This window comes from Fusarium fujikuroi, chromosome FFUJ_chr05 (genome assembly GCF_900079805.1).
Source record: "Fusarium fujikuroi IMI 58289 draft genome, chromosome FFUJ_chr05".
Taxonomy (NCBI): domain Eukaryota; kingdom Fungi; phylum Ascomycota; class Sordariomycetes; order Hypocreales; family Nectriaceae; genus Fusarium; species Fusarium fujikuroi.
In genome coordinates, this window is record NC_036626.1 from 2,316,900 (window position 1) to 2,331,339 (window position 14,440).

The window sequence follows — 14,440 nt, forward strand, 5'->3', positions numbered from 1 at the left end:
CTTATTGAGTCGCGATTGCTTGGATGACTTCCAGTGGTAGCTTTGAGTCACGTGACTCATATTTCTACACTGAAGAGGCCTGATCAAAGCTTGAGTAAGAATAGCGGTGCTGACTTGGATACCACCTAGGTAGGCTTAGAGATAGACTCTAGGGGTACCTAAATAAATACCTTATTGATGTCCATCATGGGCTTCCTTGTCGCATTGAGTGCCGTCCACAGATTCCCGCCCGGAATTTCAGCAAAAACCTCCACTATAAAAAAGCGATACTGACCTGTGACTGGTCCGCCCCCTTTCATGTCAGGCGGGATGCATACGATTTTTAGTGATTCTTCCAGCGCCTCCCAGCGTATCCTCTCGCTGTGCCCTGCCATACCGCTCGCTCCACAGTGAAGTTGGCGGCCCAGGGCAGGCGGCCAGATTGACAATTGAGACCCCGTCCTTGTGACGACCTCCTCCCACGGCTCCCCCCTCCAAAACTTCAACTAACCAACTGCATCCAATCCAGCACACCAGCATCACATCACATCGCATTGCTCGTCTTTGCTGCCTTGTGCGCCTCGGGCCGCCTTCCTCAAGAATTGGCCGTCGTCAATTTTCAGTCGTCTTTCACTTTTCCGCCCTTTCGCCTTGTTCAGGACCTGGGCGTTGTAAGGATATTGCTTAGCTTTCCTCTTGACCTCCACCCCCCGATTTCTGGTCCTGTCTCATTGCAAAGAAAGAGGCAGCACGGCAGTATCACAGGTTGGGCAGCCAAGAAGGCGTACGACAACCATCATCTCTTCCTCCGAGCAGAATCAGTTGGGGAACAATGCATCTTACTTTACGACGATGAGCACCAAGACTCTGTTTTCTTTCTGCCGGTCCGCTTCCATTAAATTCGCTTCCTGATTTTCCTGATACTGTCCTTTCTGTTCCTGTCATCACCGCTGCAGTCCCAGCCGCAGCCTCATCTCGTACCTGGTCAACCATTGCTGCCAGCCTTCTGTCTCATATTCTTATCGACATTTCTACCGCCTGCACTACTTGATCGGCCTTGTAACCTTGACGACAGCCCATCATGGCTACTACCCAAATGTCTCCTGATCTTCCCAAACCCTCGTTCGCCAAGGTAAATACCACACCGTGCTTGGCTCCTCTATAAGTGGTCCTTATCTCTCTAAGGAGCCATTCTTTTTCCTTACCCGTCACTAATTCATGCTGCTTGACAGGTCGCTGCCTCCGTCTCCAAGGACTCCGCACCTCCAGCGATTCGACGGATAGCCACACCAACTAAAGAAGGAATCATGAGCTCGACGACGATACCATCCACATCTACCGCGCCCGTAATCGCGAACGGCCGATCTGGTAAGGCACCAGCCGCAAGGTTGCCCTCGCCGCAACGGGAATCAAATCTCAACCTGGCCGATCACGGAAGCGGTGAAGACAGCCTCGAAAGATCTCTCAAGGATTTGAGCCTAAGGGACAAAGCCCCCAACCTTGTCGTCAACGGTAGTGGACCTTTGGCTCCTGAGAGGCCTGCAGTCGTCGTTGGTAGGGACAGCGGATCCGACGATTCTCAACGAGCTGATTCCAGTTCCGAACTCGGAACTAAGCCTCCTAGTCTGGATGGAAAGAGCATCACTTCAGGCACAACATTTGCACTCGATGAGAAGGAATCACTAAGACCTGATGATAGCGCCAGTGTCAAGGCCGCTGCAGAAGATGACGATGCTTTCTCTGTACGCGGTTCATTAGTTGCTGGATCTCGCATGGGATCAGAGGTAGCCGCAAGAGCTCGAATGCTTCACCTGGGCGATATTCCGGAGCGAAGGCTACCACAGCCAGTTCCGGGCACTGCAGCTCAAGGAGTCCTGACTCCCCAGAGCTCATCATCTGAACAACCCCCCGGTGCACCCATGGGTACTCCTGGCTCCTCAGATGCCCTTGGTGTCATCTATCGACAGGCGCCGGATGATAAACTTCTAGAAGCCATGGCATCACCCAAGGACAGACTCTTTCTATTGCGGTTGGAGAAACAGGTCATTGATTTTGTACAGGATTCCAAGTACGTCTATGACCTCAAATTCCTTCATTTTCCACTAATCATATTTTTTTTCTTAGAGAACCCTATATGGACCTTCCACCATCCAACTCGTTCTGCAGAATGCTAACCCATAAGCTGGCGGATTACTACCATATGACACATTCATTTGAGCCTCACGTGGGATCTGTACGAATATTCAGGACGCCATTTTGTCGAGTTCCCACCTCATTGGCACTCATCAACCCCAGCCCTAGTGTGCCAAATAGCAGCACCCCGCCTCCTGTTGTTCTGCCCAAGAAGATTATGCGACGCGGCCAAGATAATGAAGGTGGCCCAAGTGCTAGCCCCTCTAAGCCAACTTCTGAGACTGGTAGTGATGCTAAAGATAAGCCCGCGGCGAACCAGAAGTACGTACAATTCCATGATGTGTTAACAGCCACTCGAGCTCACCAGCTTTAGACTTACTAGGGAAGAGCGAGAAGAGCAGTATAAATTAGCACGTGAGCGCATTTTTGGTAGCTCAGAAGACAGTGTCACGGGTAGGTAACGAAGCAATGTCAGTGAGGAACACTTTTTGACACGAATAATAGAAGAGGGCGATAACGGCGTTTCAAGAGCCAGTTCAGTTTCAGCCAAGGACAAGTCCAATGTCGGAAAACGAGGCAAAACTGGTAAACAACGACGTGATGATTCGGACAGCTTCGATTCACGACATCAGTACACGCCCTATTGGGGACCTCAGCAACAGACTTGGATATCCCAACCGCAGTACATGCCACCGTCTAATACTCAATACGGCGCTCAAGCACCACCGGGGCCAGCATACCCAGGTCAAGTCGCACCTGTCTACACACATCAGGGTCCCGGATACCCTGCGATGCCAGCTATGCCACCAAACCAGGCATATCCTCAGTATCCAGCCCCTCCGGTAAGTTCCATGTGAGAATAACATGAGCAGAATAGCGACTGATCTATTCCACTAGTACGCTCCTCAAGCTGCCCAACAGCGCTACCCTTCTGGCGGAAGCCCTATGACTAACTATGGTGCTCCTGTTCCTCCGGTTGGCCCGCAGCAACCTGCTTGGCAACCGGGCCTTGCTCCTCCTACTCAATTCCAGGCGAGGGGAGGAACCCCAACCGGTCCTCAGGGGCATATCGGAATCCCTTATGCATATGGACAGCTCCCAGCAAATCTCAACCCCCATGATCCGAAGAGTCAGCATCCAATTCCCGGTAGTTATAACCGCAATCACGCCTTTAACCCGAAGACCCAATCGTTTGTGCCTGGTGGCGGTGGCATGGCTCCTGTCCAGCCCCCGCAGCCGCCATTCACTGCTCCCGGATCGCATCATGGCAGTCCTCAAGTCGGATCACCTCATCTAGCCTATCCTGGCGGTTATCAACAGCCAATATCTCAGCCCTATGGGGGCGGATATGGTATGGTAAGGCAGGGGTCTAGCAACTCGATGCCTGCGTATTCTTCTCCTCGCGTTGCTCATATCCAACACGCACCGCTGCCACAGCCCGTGATGACGCAGAATCCCACACACATGGCTCCCCAGCCTCTTCCCCCTCATTATAGTATCCCCAATCGACCTAACATCCCGCAAGTACCTAACCAGCCTTTCTCGCATTTGCCAACATATGGCAACCCCGCCACTCTACCCCAGAAACCAGCTACTGGAATTTAAGCATTGTCATTGTAAAAAAAGGGGAGGAGCATGACACGGTGTTTACAAATTGGGAGAACCACAAGGCGTACACGGTATATTCAGCATCTTGGCGTTATCGGTGGACAGGATGGACGACATGAATTTGTAGGCCAAAGGCCAATTTACTAGACGAGTTCAATACCACTTTGATATAATTCTTCTTGGCGATGAAGATCAAACGAGGGCCTGGCGGAGAGGAAGATAGTTTTATATGACGATTGAATTCGATTCCATGGCCAGGAATGCCAGAATTTTCATGCCTACCACAACGCCATGATTTTATTGAAACAATTGACCCATGCTTCATCTCACATCCATGCATGCCAGGGGGAGATATCCTAGACTTTCCTTGTCTTCGGGACATCGCCTTGCTCTAACCTGGACTCCGATATCTAGTTCCCATTTCTTCTTTTCATGAAATCTCTTTACTCAGCAGGCTCACGAGGTTCCCTTGGCTCTCGGGGTTCACGCTGTTGGCCACCACCTCGGCCGCCACCTCGGCCCCCTCGCTTGCCTCCCTGTCGGCCACCCTTGTCCTCCGATTTGCCCTCGCCCTCCTTCTCGTTGCTGGTCAGGTTGGCAACAGCCAACCGCTGGGACAGGTCGATCTGAGTGCGGATAGTGTTGGCCAGGTAGCTGACCATGAGAACGTCTTGAATGTGGTTGTTAAAATCATGCTCGATCTGGGAAGGATCGACCTTGGGGGCAAGAGACAGAGCGTTGAGAAGGTATTGGCCAACAGTGTTGTTGGGTTCCTCATCCTCATCCAGAACTCCGTTAATCCACTCACTCGCTCTATCGAGAAGGCTGATGGTCTGCTCAATTGATCGACCAAGACCCTCAATGTCAGAGACAAGGGGTGCTGTTCGGGACTCGGCGTCCTTTGCACTGGCGATAGCCTCGAGAGCACTTCGATCGGCATCACCGTAGAGAATCTTGTGGGGGACCTGGATGAAAAGGCAACTGTCGGCAGCACGCTCAGCGTTCACGGCAACAGGAGCGCTGATGTAGCACCGAGATTGTATGTCCTCGCCAGGCTCGGTAGAAATAGTCATGTGAATGGCGGGGTGGGGGAATGTGCCGGTGTCAGGGCTACCGAAGAAGTTCTGGATGAGGGCGCTGAAGCTGTTGAGCTCATGAGAGGTGGTGTACCAGCCGAGGAGGGACTCGCCCCTGTTGGCCTTCAGGGTCAAGGCGAGCATGTTCTTCTGGTATTCGACATCAACCTCAACTTGGTCCTCCTCCTCGGTATGGGGAATAGCGAAGCACGAGCGAACCTCGACTTCAGTGCCATCTTCAGATCGGGTGCCGACGAGGGCGCCAATAACTCTGGTAGATTGCGTATCTCGGATGTCTCGTCGCACGGCGTGATCGAGGATAGAGAGGACAGCCTGTTGAGCAGAGAACAGATCATGTTAGTCGGGGTGTCTTTCCTTTGACGAATGTTCTGATCTCACGATAGAACACAAATAGTCAAGCGGAGAGGGGTCATCGCAATCGTACCTGAGGCTGGATGTTGACAGTGAGCGGGGCAAGGTTAGTCTGGATGCCCACGGTATTGGGCGCCAGAGGCCTCGCCAGGTGAATGAAGCTCTCAGAAGCAGCAGCGGCCATAGTGGGCAACTTTCAAGCTGAAGCTATGGGGAGAGGAGTGTAGATGTCTGCGGAGAAATGGGTGAGCCGGGCCGGGTCGTCTTTGGTCACTCTCGCGAACCTGTCCTATAACAAATTTCGCCGATTTTGAAGAATTGTAGGTTTGGCGGGACGCCGCTGGGGTTGTGCGCGCTAAGATAAGATATGGGATACCTTAGTTAAGACCGTTCGTGGCGTTTGCGCTGAGAACCCCACCAAGTCGTGGCTTGACAAGGCAAGGCTGAAGGTAGCCTCATAACTTTTTTTACAACTTTTGTTTGACATCGACAGGCTTTTCGACGCAAACTAAACCGAACTCGTCACATTTTTTTTTTTAACGTTCCAACAAATTGAAATCTTCTGGTAAACAGGATAATGCCGCCGCGCGGAAGAGGAGGAAACTTTAGAGGCCGTGGTGGTCGTGGCAGAGGACGAGGTGGCCGAGGGGGTAAAGCGACAAGCCGATTTGGACCTAATCGTAGATTCGACGGAACTCGACTTGCAGAAAATGATGCGTATGGCTCTAGATATGATGGATTACTGGGAAATTCACTGACATATGGTAGGTCCGAAAGCTCAGGGTCAGAGTCGGGATCTGCGCCTGAAGATACAGTCATGGAGGACATCGATTCAGAGGACGACGACGATGAACATGCAACATCGTCAAGGCCATACATGGCTCTTCTTCAGAGTTTCAGTAACGAAAACAGTGCCCCAGATGCAAAACGACGAAAATTAAACCACAGAAATTCCACTCAATCTCAACCTAAAGAAGACTCATCCGGGGAAGATGAAGACACCGAAAAAGATATCGATCATGCTGAGGACGAGGCTGAAGAAGAAGTCGAGGAAAATTTGGAGGGTGAAGAGGATTCGGAAGATGAAGAAAACCCAACGGATCCCTTCGACGTACACTTTGCGCACCCCAACGACGATGCTGTCTCACAGAGAGTCAGGTCTGTACAAAAGAACGACTGGGCAACGAAGCGAGCATTACTGCCAAATATGAGAGCAACTATCTTGCACCCAGGGCCCGATACAGGGTCCGAAATACCAAAACCTATTGCTGGCTTGGAAGGCCTACAGCTCAAGCAGAAACTTAGAGAGACTTCCTCTCGCAAGATAGGAGACTTCGATGCCCTTCAGCGCAACTTGGGCCCTTTGATCTTCAATTATAACGATGTACTGTTTTGCGATCGCACAGTACGGAACTCAGACTCATTACGAGAATTGGCATGTCTACATGCTCTCAACCATGTCTTCAAGTGAGTCGATCATTTTTACATTTCATATAAGCCCTAGTCGCTAATCAAGGAAGAACACGAGACCGTGTTATCAAGAACAACTATAAGTTGGCCAAGGAAGGCCAAGATGCCGACCTAGAGTTACGAGATCAAGGCTTCACCCGTCCCAAGGTGCTCTTCCTCTTACCAACACGTAACTCGGCTCTTCGGATGGTGAACATGATCCGAGATATCTGTGAGCCAGATCAACAAGAGAACCGCAAGCGATTTGATGATGGCTATGTCGACAAAGAGGCTAAGTTTGGCGCCGATAGACCGGCTGATTTCAAGGATCTTTTTGAGGGAAGCGATGATGACATGTTCCGTCTGGGCATGAAGTTCACTCGCAAGACAATCAAATACTTTGCGCAATTCTACAACTCAGACATACTCTTCGCCAGTCCCCTCGGCCTTCGTATGGCTATCGGCTCTGAGGAAGACAAGAAGCTTGACTTTGACTTTCTGAGCTCTATTGAGATGGTCATTGTTGATCAAGCGGATGCACTTCTTATGCAAAATTGGGAACACGTCGAATTCATCTTTGAACACATGAACCTCCAGCCCAAGGATGCACACGGTTGCGATTTTAGCCGTGTCAGAAGTTGGTATTTGGAAGACTGGGCAAAATATTTCAGACAGACTATCATCATGTCTGCCTTCAACACCCCCGAGCTGTCCGAGCTTCTCCGATCACACTGTCACAACTGGGCTGGAAAAGTCCGGTTGCAGCCCGAGTATCCCGGCATGTTGTCGCAACTCGGTATCAAGGCGAAGCAAACCTTCTCAAGGTTTCAATCTAGCTCAGTCGATAAGGATCCTGATGCGCGATTCGAGTATTTCACTTCTGCTATTGTCCCCTCCCTTGCCAAGCGTGCAAAGGATGCCACTGGAACACTCATTTTTATCCCCTCGTATCTGGACTTTGTCCGAGTGAGAAATTACTTTGCAACGTCAAGTGCAGTCGAAAATGTCACTTTTGGGGCCGTCTCTGAATATGCAGACGTGCCAGAAGCCTCGCGGGCGCGGTCACATTTCCTCAACGGCCGCCATCGCGTTCTGCTCTACACTGAGCGAGCACATCATTTCCGACGATATCAGTTCCGTGGTGTGCAGCGAGTCATATTCTACGGATTACCTGACAACCCCATCTTCTACACTGAAATTGCGGGTGGGTATCTTGGCAAGAGTGAGCAGGACCTCAGACTTGAACCTGGTCAGGGAACTGTCAAGGTTGTGTTTTCAAAGTACGATGTGATGAAGTTGGAACGGATCGTGGGTTCTAAAAGAGTTGGCAAGATGATGCAGGATCGCGGCGATACCTTTGAATTTATTTAAATGCATCTTGTATCAGGGAGCATGTTTGTATGTTTGAAAAGTTATTAAGAGCTAGGGCAGCGTATCAAGTCCGCCTTTTTTGAAAGCACCATGGTTAGGCAAAACGATGATCTTGTCATGATTCAATAATTTATACAGCTTTTGTACAGAGCCTCGCGCCTTTCGTAATATGATAAACATGTCGCTCCTATGGCGAGTTCTTCTGTTGCGCCGCCTTTCTCACTGACTCCGGCACGATGCCAGCGGCCATTTCCTTTGCCCGCTCAGCATTTTTGTCTGCCGCCTTCTCGGCCTCGACTTCGGCCAAACTGCTCTCATCCCGTGATGGTCCAGTCTTCTCACCAGTCTTCAAAATCATAAACCTCCGCACCATCTCCTCAAACGGCACCTCGCCGCGGAACTGTGTGACTTTCTTGATGTTGGTTCTGGTAACGGGAGTATGCTCTTGCCCTAGCATTCGGTCGCGGGCAACTGTCTTAGCAGTCATCATGAAGCGGGAGTCCTTTGGGCCGTCGACGAATTCAAGTATGGCACTCTCGCCCTGGTCGTATGTGTTCTTGGACTCGGTGCGCACGACGCGAGTATAGCCTCCCTCTCGGGTCAAATATCGGCTTCGCAGCTCGCCTAGCAGTTTAGGTAGGGTTGTGGTGGGGGTCTAGCGAAGAATCTTGCTGTTAGCATGGCTTCTCTGAATAAGCCCTTGTGGTATACATACATATAGAATGCCCTGTGCTGATCTCCGAGCAGGCTCGTTGTCCCTCTTCGCCAGTGTGATGAGCTTCTCTGCCATGCGCTGGGCTTCCTTTGCCTTGGCGTAAGTTGTGTGGATATGTTCGAACTGGACGAGTTGAGTAACCAGACCGCGCAGCAGGGCCACACGGGCTGCTGAATTGCGACTCAGATGTCGGTACTTGACTGTACCGCCAGCCATTGTGACGAATCGTTCTAGTGGCAACTGACTGGGGAAGGGTATCAAGTCAATGGAAAGGCAGTACTCGGATTATTAAAGCCGTGTTCGATTAGTTCGTCGCTTTGCACGTGGGCAGCTCTAAATCCGTCCAAGATACTAGGTACGGACGGTATCTTTGGTGGTCAGTTTTTGGTGGAGGGAAATTTTTGGCTGGGCCTTTTCCGGAGCCGGCTTGTCTTGTCCGCCGACAGAGCCTTTGCACTACGTCAACCCACCACCAGCAGAACCTCTTCAACAGCTCTCCAAAGGGGAAATCGCACGCGTCACGAGGGCAATTGGGCTCGCGCACGCTATGAAACGCTGTATCTAAGCTTCATTTGACCCTCATTTTCGGATTGGTCGTCTCTGATACATCAAGAACCCGGCAAATTACCGCATCTCGGTCAACTGGGCAAAGCTCTCCATCATGGGCTTCACCACTGGTTTTGTACGCAACTCGATGAGCGAGGCTGAAATAAATAATCTTGCATAAGATCGTATGCTAACTTCGGCTATTAGACCGGCGGCGTCACTCTCACCCTCTCCCTCGCCTACCTCTCCGTGCTTGCTCACCAGCGCACCCGCGAGCAACAAGGCTCTGCCCTTCGCGCACAAGGTCTCGCTATCCAAGGGTTGATCGACCCTCTTCCACCACTACCTCCGCCCACACGGTCTGAAGTCGCCGCTGCTCAGAGGGCTCAAACCGTTGAGATTGCCAAGGATCGATGGAACACCGAAGTTGAAAACGCCGTGCGATGGGTGCAGCACACTGACTGGGTTCAAGTGCGCGAAGGCCTCGAAGATACTGCATCGCGGCTATGGGCCCGAGCCTTTGGTGTTAGCACCTCGGAAGCTGCTGGTGAGGCTGAAAGAAAGGTTAAGGAGACTGAGCAGCAGGCCGAGCCCATCGTAAAACAGGGGGCTGCTATGCTTGGTGATGCTAGTGGAAAGGTAGCGGCAGCGGCCAAAAGCGCTTTCCAGAAGGCCAAGGCTGAGAGCAAGGATTTCGCCAGTGTTGTTCTGGACCACAGCAAGGACAAGGAGAATGTCGATATTGCTCAAGAGGACGGTACTCTTTCAGCACTGACTCCCGTGGAGAGGGCCCTTCAGCAACGATTCAGCAAACCTGAGGACAAGGTGAACAAGACAGTGGAAGAGGCGCTGAATGACAGATACAAGCCCATGGAAGCGAGGGATAACACCCAATTGAGAGGAGTCTAAAGGAAAGTCATTGAACAAAAGTTGGGCTGGTTGACGATGAGTGGCTGAACGGTGTGAATATTTGTTGTACATTGCTATCTGTACCACCATTTCTTAGAGTCGCTCGAATAGAAACCAAGCTTGGAAATGCTTGGTATGATAAACAGAGTTGTTGTGTCAAGTGAGTAATGTGATAAGAGCTACTGATCACCTCTCAATGCGAACTACCTATATACAGACCCCTTATTTACAAACAACTCCTTTTTCTATGCGGTTAATTGCGGCTTTCCTCCACATACATCGATAGTCATATGCCAACACTGGACTTATTAACGAAGGATCAATGACTGGCGATAACTCCAAGGGAGGGGCAAGCAACGGCAAAAGCCATTGCAGTAAACGCCAGCAGAGCAACAGTCATGCCAAGGGCCACCACAGCAAAAGTCATCATGATAAGAGCGATAGGCCAGAGACAGGCACCATGGCTACTGAGGACTTGTACGGCATGGAGTCCGGGGCTACGAAAAAGAAGAAGAACAAGCGCCGCCATCGTCGTCCCAAGCCTAATCCGAGACTCCCAACTGACTTCCTTGCCCTTTTGTGCTGGGATTCTTGGCTCCCGTGGCCGATTGATTCCAAGAAAACCCACATTGACAAGACATCGCGCAAGCACAAGAGGTCTAGGAAGAAAACATCCCACTCAGGCACCTCACATCGTGTGCAATCTTGGATTCGGGAGGTGTCTGCTCAAGTGACGCCCTCCGCGCCCCCGATACCTCCAACTATGCCATCTCCAGCACCATCAACTCCCCTTTTACATCCAGTTTCGACATCCTCCGGGCCTCAGCAAGGAACCCAGGCTGAAGAGGCTGCTTCGAATAACGGTAAGAATATGGATAGAGGTGCACTCACATCATGCAATGCTAACCTTGGTGAAAAGGGCGAACCAAAGATAACAGTTCACGCAACTGATCAGTATATGCAATAGGACAGCAGCGAGACTTTTGGTCGACGAAGATCTGAGACACAAGCAGATGGTTGAGGTGTTGGAGACATGGACGAAAATAATAGCAACGCTTGGACAGTGAAGAGCATCAGAGACTTATTGCGAACAAGAAAAAAGCAACCAATATGAACATTTGGCATCGATAAGAATGCCGGCGGATAGACGGCCCCCTTCTCTTTCTGGGACAGAAAGTGAGTGGGTATGCACAGGTGAAAGGAGACTAGGTGGGTGTTCTTGATATGACGAAATGGGACCTCACAGTGTCTTCTGCTGCCCAATATGAGATGGATGTGACGAACTTCCGAGAAAAGACGGGACCTTGCAGCTCGTCCCTTTGATGACTGGAGATATACTGGACATTGCTGGCCGGGGGAAAAGTGTCATCCACAGCTTTGCTCGTTGATGCCTGAGGTAAGAGGCTGCAGCAAACCTACCTAGGTTACTACCTACCTTGTTGATTGATAAGTATCTTACATAGGTACCTAGTAGGCAATTAAAGCTTGTGACATCTCAACGAGACATATCAAGCCAACACACTGAAAGATCCCAATTAACTTCAGGTTTTAAAAGGCAATATATGCATAGCCTCAATAAAGATAAGCCTCCTAATAATAGAATAAAATGCTTTTATGATGAATCAATCCTTGTAACAAAAGGTGTATATTTTTAGGTATTCTCAGATATTTGTTTGTTTTTGTGCTTCATCCATTACTCAACCACAACATGCTTTTCGGTACACAGAGAACCGGCCTTGACGTGCTGTTGAATCGTCCACGCCCCAACAAATGGCAACAATTCTGGTCTAAGCCATATGTCTTTCTTGCACATTTCTTCTACTCTCTTCGTCACATTGCCCACGAGCCTCCCGTAAATCCCGTCTCTATTGTGTGCATATCAGACACGCACAATTCTCAACCTCATCTGCCCTTTGGAGATGTACTCATTCACGCCGGAGATCTTACACAGTCAGGGTCGTTAGGAGAGCTAAAGGCCACTATTGCTTGGCTCAACTCTCAACCACACACACACAAGATCATCGTGACAGGAAACCACGACATACTGCTCGATAAAGGCTGTGATCGTCGGGAGGAATCAGCAGCTGAGCGAGAGTGTCTAGATTGGGGAGATTGTATTTATCTTCAGAACGAGACTACAACTGTCACCTGCAGAAATGGCCGAACCCTAAAGATATATGGAAGCCTTCTATCACCTCGCCACGGAAACTGGTCGTTTCAATATTCACGGAGCCAAAATGTTTGGTCAGATACTACTCCGAACGATATTGACGTTCTCGTCACTCACGGCCCTCCTTTCGCTCATCTCGATCTAAATCTCGGATGCCATTATCTTCTCAAAGAGTTATGGCGCATCCGTCCTCTGCTGCATGTTTTCGGGCATGTACATGAAGGGTATGGACAGGAATCTGTGGTTTTTGATAGATTGCAAAATACATACGAGAAGGCTTTATGTGATGGCACCTTCTGGAGTTTAATGAGGGTATTCAAGGAGTTTTTGAGGTTGCTCCCAATGAGGAAGAAGCCGGCAATGACAATTTGTCAACTTGTGAACCCAGCAATGGTCGGTGGACTTAGGGATGATGAGAAGAGAAAGGCAATCAAAGTCATTATTTAATTATCTTGTCGAAGTGACACTAAGAGAGCACTTGAGTATATTGGGTTCAGCTACAAAGGCCGCATAGCGCTCAGCAACAATTATATCCATAGCTAGAAACTCAGTGCTTCGGAATCTGTCCTCTGGCGTCTCACCAGAAGAGATTGAGATAGGTGATTTGCTCAGTCAGACGATGTACAGCCTTGGCCCAGGATGGTTGAAGTTCACGAACTACTTCACGGGCATGTAGTTCCGCCTCGGCTTCTTCGCCGACGATGATTGCAGGACAACACCGCCTTGGTAAGCCTCTTTCGATGAGTCGGTCGAAGAAGTACTCCATCTCAGAGTGAAGACCGGCGGTATATCCAACGACAAGGTACTCATACATTCGGTACAGGGATGTAGTAGGATTCTTCTCCTTGGTAGGAGCTGGTTTTTCCTGGCGCTCATGTCGTTGATCAAGCAACCAAGTAAATTTAGGGGCATCGTGCATTTGGCCAAAGAAGGAGAGGCAGTTGAGGTTTGGGTAGACAGCACGGATTGCCGCAAGACAAGGCATGTTGGACACTTCTAGGGAACGGTCAGATTCTTTCTTGTTTGTGTTAAGTATCCCGTTACAAGTCTCAACAGCCGTTACTGAAAACACCCCAAAATTAATAATCTAGGCTTAATACGCTCAATTTTTGCACAAATGGGATGTCAAGATGGACGAAGTTTCAGGCTATTAACGATTTACATGCAAAGTCCTTCAGGATTGAGGCTCCTATTACCCGATGCTTTGCAAGTTGAGAAAGCTAACAATCATGATATTGACCCAGTGAGGCTTTGCCTCATGAGGGGCAATGAATGTTTAAATCATACTAGACTGTGGGGATGCCTAGATATATCTTTCGAGGATATCTAATAAACGTAAAAAAAGAGATTATAAAACGCAGGTAAGAAATAATGCATAGAGAACATCAAGAGGCATTACTCATCATGAGAAAGCAGTCTGTCTGTGATTCCACGATCCGAGGAAATGCCAAACATCGGATCACGCGATAAGGAGCTCGCTCAGTAATATGGCTGGGGGAGGAAAGAAAACTCAGGACCTTCACCTTATGTGACAAAAGACATTTAGGCAAATTAGCCTAAGTTTAGGGGACTCTTTACTATGTTTATTTTAGCATCCTCTTATTACGTCCAAAGTTTTCTTGCTCCCGAATGGTGCTATGGCATGTCTTTGCGGTGACATCTCCGGAAAACCCCCACTTGTTCCGGCCTACCGGCAACGGCCTGAAAGATAGAGCGTCAAGGGGCGGGGCCGTTGTTGGTGCTCGGCTGGCAGTTTTCCACGGCTTCTTCAATGAGGTAGCCAATGGATTGATCCAATGGATTTTTGGAACACTTCAGACGAGTTCCGGGACATATAATTCAGAGATTCATCAAACTTGAGACTAGGGTCTGTCGGCAACTGATTGAGTTGTCCTACCCGTCAGGACGGGCCCTCCGGATTTACCCTTGTAAGAAGAAGAAAAAATCCCCAAACAGAAGGATTCCGAGGTTCTCTTCAGGGTCTCTCTGCTGGTTCGATGGCAGTGAAGCGAGGTCGGCAGTCGCCGGCGCAGCTCAGCTAAGACAGTTGAGGAAATTTTCCAGTGGCAAGCGATTGCGATTGGGCGATGAAATGAAGTCGGTGGGTGGTTG

General features: G+C 49.9%; 8 protein-coding genes; 5 read left to right on the plus strand and 3 right to left on the minus strand.

Annotated features, from left to right (window-relative positions):
• Nucleotides 1-1,060: 1,060 nt before the first annotated feature.
• Nucleotides 1,061-3,717, plus strand: FFUJ_07475 (uncharacterized protein; the record flags this gene model as incomplete). XM_023577732.1 has 6 exons in its annotated part: nucleotides 1,061-1,111; nucleotides 1,212-2,047; nucleotides 2,104-2,433; nucleotides 2,486-2,565; nucleotides 2,617-2,954; nucleotides 3,010-3,717. 6 exons carry the CDS (start codon nucleotides 1,061-1,063, stop codon nucleotides 3,715-3,717), a joined length of 2,343 nt encoding a protein of 780 aa, XP_023430748.1.
• Nucleotides 3,718-4,163: 446 nt separating this feature from the next.
• FFUJ_07476 (related to translation initiation factor 3 (47 kDa subunit)) lies at nucleotides 4,164-5,352 on the minus strand (the record flags this gene model as incomplete). XM_023577733.1 has 2 exons in its annotated part: nucleotides 4,164-5,129; nucleotides 5,242-5,352. 2 exons carry the CDS (start codon nucleotides 5,350-5,352, stop codon nucleotides 4,164-4,166), a joined length of 1,077 nt encoding a protein of 358 aa, XP_023430749.1.
• A 393-nt stretch (nucleotides 5,353-5,745) lies between these two features.
• On the plus strand, nucleotides 5,746-7,988 carry FFUJ_07477 (related to spt5p; the record flags this gene model as incomplete). XM_023577734.1 has 3 exons in its annotated part: nucleotides 5,746-5,885; nucleotides 5,937-6,635; nucleotides 6,689-7,988. 3 exons carry the CDS (start codon nucleotides 5,746-5,748, stop codon nucleotides 7,986-7,988), a joined length of 2,139 nt encoding a protein of 712 aa, XP_023430750.1.
• A 187-nt stretch (nucleotides 7,989-8,175) lies between these two features.
• FFUJ_07478 (related to mitochondrial ribosomal protein YmL8) lies at nucleotides 8,176-8,919 on the minus strand (the record flags this gene model as incomplete). XM_023577735.1 has 2 exons in its annotated part: nucleotides 8,176-8,643; nucleotides 8,704-8,919. The coding sequence occupies 2 exons, from the start codon at nucleotides 8,917-8,919 to the stop codon at nucleotides 8,176-8,178; spliced, it is 684 nt and encodes a 227-aa protein (XP_023430751.1).
• Nucleotides 8,920-9,364: 445 nt separating this feature from the next.
• Nucleotides 9,365-10,158, plus strand: FFUJ_07479 (uncharacterized protein; the record flags this gene model as incomplete). XM_023577736.1 has 2 exons in its annotated part: nucleotides 9,365-9,385; nucleotides 9,457-10,158. The coding sequence occupies 2 exons, from the start codon at nucleotides 9,365-9,367 to the stop codon at nucleotides 10,156-10,158; spliced, it is 723 nt and encodes a 240-aa protein (XP_023430752.1).
• Nucleotides 10,159-10,618: 460 nt separating this feature from the next.
• On the plus strand, nucleotides 10,619-11,109 carry FFUJ_07480 (uncharacterized protein; the record flags this gene model as incomplete). XM_023577737.1 has 2 exons in its annotated part: nucleotides 10,619-11,021; nucleotides 11,078-11,109. 2 exons carry the CDS (start codon nucleotides 10,619-10,621, stop codon nucleotides 11,107-11,109), a joined length of 435 nt encoding a protein of 144 aa, XP_023430753.1.
• A 757-nt stretch (nucleotides 11,110-11,866) lies between these two features.
• Nucleotides 11,867-12,775, plus strand: FFUJ_07481 (related to phosphoesterases; the record flags this gene model as incomplete). The annotated part of the gene is made up of 1 exon (XM_023577738.1): nucleotides 11,867-12,775. The coding sequence occupies one exon, from the start codon at nucleotides 11,867-11,869 to the stop codon at nucleotides 12,773-12,775; it is 909 nt and encodes a 302-aa protein (XP_023430754.1).
• A 130-nt stretch (nucleotides 12,776-12,905) lies between these two features.
• FFUJ_07482 (uncharacterized protein) lies at nucleotides 12,906-13,313 on the minus strand (the record flags this gene model as incomplete). Its single annotated transcript, XM_023577740.1, has 1 exon — nucleotides 12,906-13,313. One exon carries the CDS (start codon nucleotides 13,311-13,313, stop codon nucleotides 12,906-12,908), a length of 408 nt encoding a protein of 135 aa, XP_023430755.1.
• Between the last annotated feature and the right edge of the window lie 1,127 nt (nucleotides 13,314-14,440).